Source organism: Balearica regulorum, chromosome 1 (genome assembly GCF_011004875.1).
Source record: "Balearica regulorum gibbericeps isolate bBalReg1 chromosome 1, bBalReg1.pri, whole genome shotgun sequence".
Classification (NCBI taxonomy): Eukaryota; Metazoa; Chordata; class Aves; order Gruiformes; family Gruidae; genus Balearica; species Balearica regulorum.
The window spans coordinates 190,522,113-190,532,588 of NC_046184.1; the positions used below are offsets into that span (position 1 = coordinate 190,522,113).

The 10,476-nt window shown below is 40.2% G+C and overlaps 1 protein-coding gene across 1 annotated transcript; it reads right to left on the reverse strand.

Annotated features, from left to right (window-relative positions):
• Positions 1-367: 367 nt before the first annotated feature.
• On the reverse strand, positions 368-10,471 carry NHLRC3 (NHL repeat containing 3). The gene is given in 9 exon segments (XM_075741948.1): positions 368-3,445; positions 3,952-4,064; positions 5,676-5,767; positions 6,943-7,143; positions 7,671-7,818; positions 8,666-8,818; positions 10,034-10,183; positions 10,186-10,329; positions 10,331-10,471. Coding segments are annotated over 9 exon segments (1,356 nt in total). The 5' UTR covers positions 10,457-10,471; the 3' UTR covers positions 368-3,216.
• Between the last annotated feature and the right edge of the window lie 5 nt (positions 10,472-10,476).

The window sequence follows — 10,476 nt, forward strand, 5'->3', positions numbered from 1 at the left end:
AATAAAACCTGATTCTATATGAAGAAGTGTTTTGTTAGTTTGTTTTTAATTCCCTTATAAGCATCAAAAGGGTACACACTTTAAATACTTGGTACTTATGTAATTCATCATACCATTTTACTAATTACTCTGAGGAATACATCTGGGAGAGATTTATGTGCCTTCTTTCATACCTAAATCAGAATGTGTAAGAGATGGGCCACAGAAATACTAATGTATAAAGATAACATGAAATTTTAGATTACATTTGAATATTGGTATCAGAAATTATTAAATACCTTACTAAAGTGCTAAGAACCCCACATTTAAAGAAGTAATCCATTGCAATGGAAGTATTAATATTAGTACAGAAATAAAGCACTCAAGCCTTTCATAACAGGAAATTCTCAATTTATTTTATCAAATTATCCTACTATGCAATTTTTCAGAAATCAATTTCAAGATGATACATAAGAAAACCTTCAGAGAATTAGCAAGTTAGCGCACAAATCAATCATTTTCTCAGTCTGGTGACAGACACCAGAGGTAAAAAGGAGTCTAAACATCTCATACTAGTTAATAACGAGCATCCCTTCTTAACACAGATACCCAAATGCCTAGAGAGGCAAGGCACATTTTGGCACCATGGCCTACTTCAATAAAGCCAGGCAAAACAGGATGACTGCTGCCCATTTCTGGGGGTTGCAAAAGCCTATGTAAAAAGAGAGTTGAGAGCAGATCCATGCAGCAAACAGAACCTTGTAGAAATAACTTATTCATCAACATCCAAAAGTGCACTAATCCTTTACTGAACACAGAAGCATGTTCCCAGAGAGCTTTGAGTCCAGTTTCAAATAGATGTGACAAAGGAAAAATAAATAAGGAGACGATGTGGTGAGGAAGGATGGATGTGCCTGGACCCCTTACGCCACCAAGACAAACTCAAATATAGTTAATGATATTACAATAATATTTTTAAAAATAAATCCACCTTGTGTAGGTGAGAAATAGCTAAATTGCACACAAAGCAGAGATCCCTGAGCTAGTGGAGACCTAGTTAGAAAATCCACACAACACACTGCAAAGCAATGTGGACCTGTACATCTAGGTCTAGAGGAAGTACTGCTACTTTTTCAGCTAATAAATATTGCTTACTGGCTCCCATGCAAGACCATGTGAATGATGGATTGTATTTGCTAGTGTATAACCCTGAAGTTCTGGTTCTACGGCTTGCATGAGGGCAGCCAGGTTAGATCTGCTTTTGTTATTGTGGATGTAGTCAACAACAAAGTTGTTGTCGTATTTAGTGCATTAATCTCAAATAGTACTGAAATCAGGCCATCAGGCTCCACAGCTGACTTACTTTCTACAGAAAATATGAATCTGACTTTTCTGGACACTTTTCCCATCTGCTGACCCAGAAATTTGTGATTCTAGCTTGAAATCTGCCAAATTAAGATGCGTTTGCTTTTGATAACATTCACTGAAGTGGTTATTTCACATCAGAATAATTCCATTTCCCATATTCCCTTTCTAAGGAAGTTGAAAAAAAATTGCCTCTCTTAGCTGGTAATTAGCCTTAAAGTAGTCCACACAGTAGAGTAACTGTGTGGAAACAGCAAAAATCCTCCCAAGATAAATATGGAATGTGGGTCCACAGCTTTACAGAGGTCATCAGTTATTCACTGTCTCATTTCTGCCATACCATTTTCCCCTTTCCACTTTCCTACACCCAGTTCCCTCTATGCTATAAGTGAACTAACTTAAAATCTTGTAGCAACGTGCAAACAAAATGGAACCAGTCTGGACTGGGAATAGAAAGAGATGGCATTTTTTAGGACAGAGCTTGGAGACATCTGCTAGGATACAGCATAAGAAACTTAACTCTAGATATTAATGGAGTTGATAAAGTCTAAGTTTTGGATACAAAATAGTTAAAAATTCCCAAATCAAAACAGACGCGCTGCTGCTAACCAACAGAGCTTCAATAAAATTGGAAGAAAATCACGGGTCTCACAGTCCCTAATGCCGATTAAGACTTTCCTGGCAAATTGCAATTTGTTTATCTTGAGGAACTTAAATGAGTTGAACTTCAATATGTTCCGCTATGAAGTCTTCTGGAACAGAAAACTCATGCTGATACAAATCAAATCAAGTTAAGAATTGATTTAGTTAAAAATCAGTACTTGGCTGCCCTGCACATACTTTTAAGTTAGTTTGTAGTGCCTGATATCAATTTAACTTAAGGAAGGCAGCTCTGGAACTAGCTGAGCATCAGCTTCAGGTGGTGAGAAATTGTGCTGTTAGAATCACAGAATGGCTTGGGTTAGAAGCGACCTCAAATATCATCTAGTTCCAACCCCCCTGCCATGGGCAGGGACACCCTCCACTAGACCACGTTGCCCGAAGCCTCACCTGTTCATCACTTGTTTTGTATATTCTTTTATTGTTATCATTATTATTACTACCAACTTCCTTTTCTGTCCTATTAAACTGTCTTTATCTCAACCCTAGAGTTTTTATTGGTTTTTATTTCCCCGATTCTCACCCCATCCCATTGTGGGGGGGGTGGAGCAAGCAAACGGCTGTGTGGTTGGTTTAGCTGCTGGCTGGGTTAAACCACAACAGCTTATTACAGACTTTACCATTTAGCTAGAGCTGAAAACTTGTATTTCAATGCTAATGTTATTAACCACCTAAGGCAGATGCCAGCAACAGTACTGATGCCAGTATCCAGCAGCACCTTATTCAATATCATAATTCATCCCTATATTCAGTATCAGTACAATGATTTAATAGAAAAAAAAAAAGTGAAGAAACATAATGAGGCGTTCGCCTCCCAGGAAATCTATACACTTCATTCAGACAGCTCTGACCTTCATTTAACACCACATACGGGCTAAGTACAGCAGCCCCAGGATGACCCTATACATTTAAGAACAGCAGCTGTGTTTGTAAAGTTTTATATAATAAAATTAAGATACTTATCAAAGTCATTTTACAATTCCCAGCAACAAAAGCAAAAGCCACCATAGCATTACTAAAATGAGTAACAGCTCCAGACCAAGTACTTCTCCAGGACTGCAGAACAGCTAGGACAGATTCTTAGCTCTGCAGTTCTGGGAGTACAATGTTCTGTGCTTGTCTAACGAAACACAAGCCACAGAAAACTCAAGGAAATGTGGTCATAGGTCTTACATGTCACACAGCTTGTGCCACAGGACTTGTGGCAAACCATCAGCTTAAGGGTATATATTTTTGTACTTGCTGGGCTCCAATCTCTGCAACATAGACTGCTCCACTCTTCATGTCTACATCCACAAGGTGTGGTTTGGTTTCATCTGCCAGCTGGACTGCGTTGACCATAATACAGTCCCCAATAGAGCCAACCGGTGGCGCTGCCAAGATTGCTAACCGGTTGATATTCATCTGAGCTACAATCAGGTATTTGTAATTGGCAGTAAATCTGTGAAAGACAGAAATATATTTCTGAATTACAAACTCCATATGACATCTCATTTTAACACAACCTTGCACTTTAAAACAAAAAAAACCTCATTAATAGCCAAGGGTTTGAAGGCTACAAGAGACTAAATGCAGTGAAACATTGACAATTAACTTGTAAGCCTTGCTCTACATGTTGCTGCTCCTTGAGACAGATTATGCTATAGAAAACTCATTCAAGACAATCTCCCTTCCTCTAAAAGTTGCAACAGTAAGGTCAACAACACACAACAACTTGAAAATTAAGCTCCAAATCCTGCACTCAAATCCATGGGGCTTGTTACAAAGCCAGGGTTTCCCTGTCAAGATACAACTGTGTATATCTTTGCATATGATTAGGGTCCAGCACCCTATTAGTTAAACTGGTTAAGTCCTTGTCATCAAGCATTAACTATCAACATTTTAATTCACCAGTAAGAGTACACCTTATTTATGTAATTGTATGCTTCTAGAAGAACTGTTCAACACCTGACAGAATAGGGTCCATCCTCTGCAAAACAGCTGCTCCAAGACCCAAGCCATTCCCCTGTGATTTTATCAAAAACTTGGATTCTTTTGTTGTCTCTGTCTGCGACCCATACCTGTTAAGAACAAAAATCATGGATGTTCACAAATAGAACAAATGAAACGCACTAGTTTCTTACACGAGCACAGTATCCCGTAGTAAAAAAGAAGTACACCTTGGAAGAATGTACCTCCACATTCAAAACTACGTAAGTAGATGTGACTTCCAGATATAAAACAAAATTGCCACATAGTTAACACACACAAATTATTTTATACTACTTTAACAGAGAAATCAGTACCTTCTCTTCATTTTTGTGACTACAATATGGATATATTTAGTAGGATTTCCCCCCTGCCAGTGAGGACATATTCCCACCTATTTAATTCTAATGATACTGGTCTGTCACCTGCTAAGAATTTGTTTTTCTATAGTAGTCTCATTTTACGATCCAGTCCTATGACGACTGCATCTGCAAAACCTCTGATTTGCCTAATACTACTATAAATATCGAGCAACTTAAACACTAAGAGCATTTTCAGCATGTTTTGTCGAGCTTATCTCTGTTCCACCCTGAGCTAACTGGGTTCACAAACACTGCAAGCTAGCAATACTGTTAGACAGTTCCAGTGAAGGCCTCTCTTGCATTACAGCCATTGAATTTTAGCTGGTGACAACTCGTCAGTCTGATAAGTAAACTTCATGGCTTTCATCAGGTTAAAAATAATTGTCAATTCCTCAGAAATCTCAGAGACTGCCCTAATAGTGTTTCATTTAATAATCAGGATGAAAGATCTCAGGCCAACTTTCCTTCATCACGATTTTTAAATGAAACGCTACTAAAGCAGTCTCTTAGATTTCTGAGGAATTGACAATTATTTCTAACCTAGGCTGATGATCAACACCACGTTGGCAATAAAATAGTAGCCCATTGTGATTGCTATCTGTGAATGTATATACTCACTGTTACCCTTCAACAAAGCACCCATGTCCCTTCTCTTCTCCCTCCCATCCTGACAGTTTTGGCAGAGAAGTGATTTTTATATATGCTTCTTCCTCTGATTCAGACAGCACCAGCAGAATTAGCTCAAACCAGTGATTTAAGATGTTTTAGTCAAGCAATCTTATTTTCCCTGAAACACATTGAGGAGCAACCACATAATTCCTGTACAAGAGCAACAGAGCAAAAGCCAGACTACAATTCACACTTGGCAGTAGACTCTTGAATGCCTTGGGCTGCATGTAGAAAAGGACTGATGACCACAACCTAGCTAGATCCTTACTATCATCTTAAGCTTATTTAGAATTTCCAAATATGAAATTAAAGTCACTGGAAGAAACGTGTTTGGGTTGATATTTATTACAGAACATAATTCTCCTGTACTCTCACAATGCAAGCTGTAGAAACTGCAGGAGGAAGAGTTTGTTGTTGGATGGGCATTGACAATGTAACTGGTCAGAACCCTTGTGTTAACCTTGCAGCCAGCTACTTCAGTAGCATCTGTAGCATGAAACTTCAGCTCACGACCACTATCACACTGAAAACTGTTATCACATAAAAATTACTCAGATCACAACATTTCAGTTAAAAAGAAATACAATTTGTTTTGGTCAAATACATGTAAACAAGTCTGTTGAAAGATGAAAAAAATAAAAATAAAAATAAAAATCTCCCTTTATTCTTTACCCGTCCAAAAGCATCCACTGTTACACTGTGAGGAATCTTGAACTGACCAATGCCGGTCCCATTTGTTCCAGCCAGCCATATCTCTTTGTAATCTAAACAGTGAGCACCATGAAAAATAAAAGTTAAAAAAATCACAGTAAGAAAACAACAAATATAATAGCTTTAATTTATTTTGAGTAATTTTTAAAAGGTAGAATTTCTAAACCCAGGCTTTTCAAACACAGTGCTACTGATACATAAACTCAAGAAATACTGGAACTGCTATAGGAACTACTGGATTGTTATTAGCGGTTTCAGGATTATGGTTACAGAAATGTACCCACTAGTACACAAAAGCCATAGTCCAAGGCTCTGTTAAGCATTGTGTTTTAAAAATATATATATATTTATATAATAATTTATATTATTAATATTACGTGTGTATATATATATATAACCAGTTGGGTGATTATGATATTCATTTACTAAATTGATTTTTTACATTTGTTACCTGGAAGTTTTGTTTTAATAATTTACCATTTTACAAACTAGATATTAACAGATTGTTTTACGACAGCACAAAGGAGAAATGGTAGCTCCTCCACTCTTCCCCAACTGCAGATATGCACAAACTCCTCACTCACAGCCCTAACCAACTGACCAGCTAACTGGGTAATATGAGCAAGCTAATTAGAAACATGGAATAATTTAAGTATAAAAGATCTCCAGATTCCATTGGGTCCAATCTGCTTCTGAAAGCAGGACTAGCCTTGATAACAAATCCAACTCTAAAGTTGGATCAGGTTGTTCATAACTCATCAAGCTTTGAGCACCTCCAAGAGTGGAGACTGCATGTCCTCTCTGGGCAAATTATTCTCTGTCTGATCACCCTCACTGTGAATCTTTCCCTCCAAAAATCAAACTGGAATTCCCCCTCTCTTGCATCTTTTGCTCAGTGTTCCTCATTCTTCACTGTGCATCTCCAAGAAATGTGTGTCTCTGTCTTCTATACACCCTCCATTGCTGACTTGAAGACAGTGATAAGAATCCTCCTCAGCCTTGTCTCTTGAAGACTGAACAAACTCATTCTCTCCTCGGCCCTTGCCATAAAAGATTAGGAGATTTCACCTGAACTGACAAGCAGTAAAACAGGGCCTGATCCAACAAATCTTCAAACTAATGTTAAATGACAGCTCTACCTAGTACTTGCTTAAAAGTATTCTCAAGCTGTGTTATTTAAAATTCAATTTTCAATGGTCAACTACTGTGGAAGTTTGTTTTTCCATACCGTTGGATAGTTTGAGCAATCTGTTATTCATTCCTCCATCTCCATCCACAACATAGATATCTCCAGTTTCCTCGACAAAGATCTCTGCTGGTTGGTCAAATTGTAGGGGAATCAAACTTGAACCAGCATTACCTGGCGTGCCCAAGATCTGCATAAGTTTACCTGAAGGGCTATACTGTTTCACAGTGTGCCCATATTCCCCTGAATTAAGAAAAAAAAAGTGCAAAACAATCTTAAATAAAAATGTAAGTATTACAACTGATTACAAAGATTAAAAAATCTACTGATACTCCCAAGTGATATTAATAAATCAAACAGACAAAATTCTAGTGAGAATATGACCGTGGGTTAGTAAATCCATAGGCTACAATATTCATCTGTTGTATTAGGGCTGCCAAACCTAGGACAGAAGATAAGTCTAGCCAGAAGATTTTTTTCGCCCTGATACTTCTCCTGAGGGGGGAAAAGAAAATCACCAAAAAACCAAAAATACAAAACAAACCCCCCTTGCTTAGTAAATTCAGAAGCTACAAGCAGACACACAGCACAACTTACAAACCTTCAGAGTATTTTTTGCAGCACCTGATAAGTTTGTTCATGGCAAGAAAAGCACAAATCTGTCTCAGAATTGTTTGACGGACTTAAATAAATGAGTTGTTTAAAGTAATATCTGCAATATTAGCATTTTCTTCCCCACCTAATACTTCCCATATCACCACCATACATACCTGTTCCAACATCTGTGATCCATACTGAACTATCTGTTGCGGTGTTCAATACAAAGATACCATGAGGCATTTCAACTGTATTATTCCAGGAGTAAAGAAAATAGCCTTCCTCTGAGAATACAAGTACCTTTGGTACATTATCTCCCCTCTGAAAAGGCAAAAAAAGGTCCATTAAGTAAACATGTTAAGTAAATAATCATATTCCTCTGTGTAAGGTTTTTGCAACATCACATGAATCATGAGTCTCCTGAGACTGTCTGCTAGATCTCACTTTTTCCAGCTAGAAGAGAGAGAGAAAGGTCTAAATTTAGCATGCAAAACCTTCCACTCATTTTAGACTTTCAACTTAAATCACATAGAGTCCAATTTTCAGAGCAGCCAAGCTCCTGCAGCTATCTTGGTCTTCATTTTCAATTACCTTTTTATGTTTTTGCTGAAAAACATGCCAAGCATAACACAGGCATGAAAAACTGTAACTGTACTTATGAGCTGCATGGCACTCAAGTACTCACACTGTGCTTTATAATTAAATCCTACCACTTTCCATGGGGAGAATGTGTGACCTAGAGATACCAATACGTGGAATTCGGTAAAGCAAATAACTGAACTCCAGCTACGGTAACTGGCTGAAAGAGCAGCATGTTTTTGATTTCATGGGACAAAGGCTGAAAGAAGGGGAAGGGGAATAGTCAGTTGCACCAGAAACAGTTTACCTTACAGTTAGGGAAGAAGCTACTGTAACTCAGTTAAGTTGGATCATGCATTCATATCACAGAAATTTAATGCTTTTAAAAGCACAAGCAAGTACAGTCCCATAACTGCTTTCAAAATGGATATAGCAGAGATATCTACACTTACATTTTCACTAATTTTGATACAATAATTATTCACATATATGTATACACACACATCTATATATCTTAATGTAAATCAGACACTTTAAAGGCAAAAATACACTAGGTTAACAAGGAGAGAAATATAGTATTCTCACTCACTTGTCCCACATAGACCAAACCGTGAAAAGAGTCAACAGCAACACAAAATGTTTGACCAGTGAAATATTCTGGAATTTTAGGCCAGCCTATGTCTAGCTTGTACATCTGTTGCTGTCCCTTCCAGGGAGAGGGGTAATCAAATGCTTTTAAAACCTGAAAATACAAAAATAAATATCCGTTAGTAGTTAAATCCCACAATGGTGGGATGAGAAGAATCAGCAGTAGAAGGTAACTGTGTACTGAAGCATCATAAATTGATTTATTCAATTTAAATTAAGACGACAGATAAACAGAAATAGGCTTGCAGCTTAGGGTTTTGGACTGCAAATGGGAAAATTTCAACAAACTGGAAATTAGCTAATGAAGTCTTTTGGATTGGGGAGCTCTAGAATTAGAAGGCAAAAAACACACCTGAAATTTCTTACATTGAAGTTGCTATTACTATCTGTAAATCACACTCCAAAAATGAGGGAAATCATACAGAAGGTTCCAAATGCAACAGAATCAATAACCACTTCAAGAAGATATGAAAATAAGAAAAAGAAAAAATAATCAGAATAAAGAGAAAATACAGATCAGGAAAGAAAACTACATCTTAGAAACGGAGAAGTGCAAGATACCATTAAGGGCAAAATTCAGGTCAACGTATAGATTTTAAAGAACAATGGAAAAAAATAATCTTCCCCCTTTTTGTTATATTTTTCCTGCAGAAGAACGGAAGCTAAGCACAGCTGTGCTGTGGCAAGTACTGGGAAGAGATCTACGCACTGAAAGGGAAAGATCAGGCTAGAACCATCAAGTAACAAGTGGTGACCCCGAAGGACCAGGGCCATTTACCATTTCTGTTAATTGCCTTGCCAGGAGAAGGGGTCAGGGGATGACACAACGACGAACAGCTTAAGAAACACCAGACTACCGTGAAGGAAAACCAAGAGTAATTAAACTGGGACAAAATCCGACAGTAAGAAGTAGATTCAGCCACAGATTATGGAGTATTTTCCTCGTTTAAGCAGAACATATTGCTTGGAAACCCCTGAAAAAAGAATCACCCAGCGCACGCATTTATCCCAGAAGGGCTGTGAGGTCATATAAACAAGCCTCCCGATAAAGCGACGTAAGCCAGAAGAGCCGCAGGAAGGCACCAGGACGAACCGGGGCCCGAGGCCCTGCCCGCACCCCTGCGCTTCGGCGCGTCCCCGCGTACACGGGGGACAGGCGGACACCACGGCCGCGCCACAGCCGCGTCCCCGCCGACCCCGGGCGCCCTCCTCCCGGCCGTCCGCCGGCCCCCGCCCGCGGTATCTGCCTCCCCCGCTTCGGCCCCTCCCTCAGGCCGCGAAGGAGACGCGCGTCCCAGCCGCCGCCCACCTGCGAGCCCCAGAGCAGGGCCAGCAGGGCCAGCAGAGCGCTGGCCATCACTAGCCACGGCCCCGGCGGCCCCTTCCGCCTCATGCAGGCACGGACGGGGAGGGGCCGCCGCGCGGGCGGGCCACGTTGCCATGGCAGCCACGTCACCGCCTCCCCGGCCCCCCGCCCCGGGGCAGCCCAGGGAGGAGGGGCGGGGGGGAGGGGCCTCGTTCCCCTTCACCGCTTCTCCCAGCGCCGGGCTGCCCGGAACTGTGCCGGCTCCGAACCGAGCGGCAGCAGCGCAGAGACGGGGCAGAAGAGGGTGCGGCAGCGCCCCGCAGAAGCGCTCGACCTTTCAGCGTGACGTCCAGGAGCTGGGAGAAGGGCGAGTCCGGCTCGAGTTTCCGCTACTTCTGCGCAGGCATCGTTGATGTCGACCAGCATAGAAAGGGGCCTTCGGATCC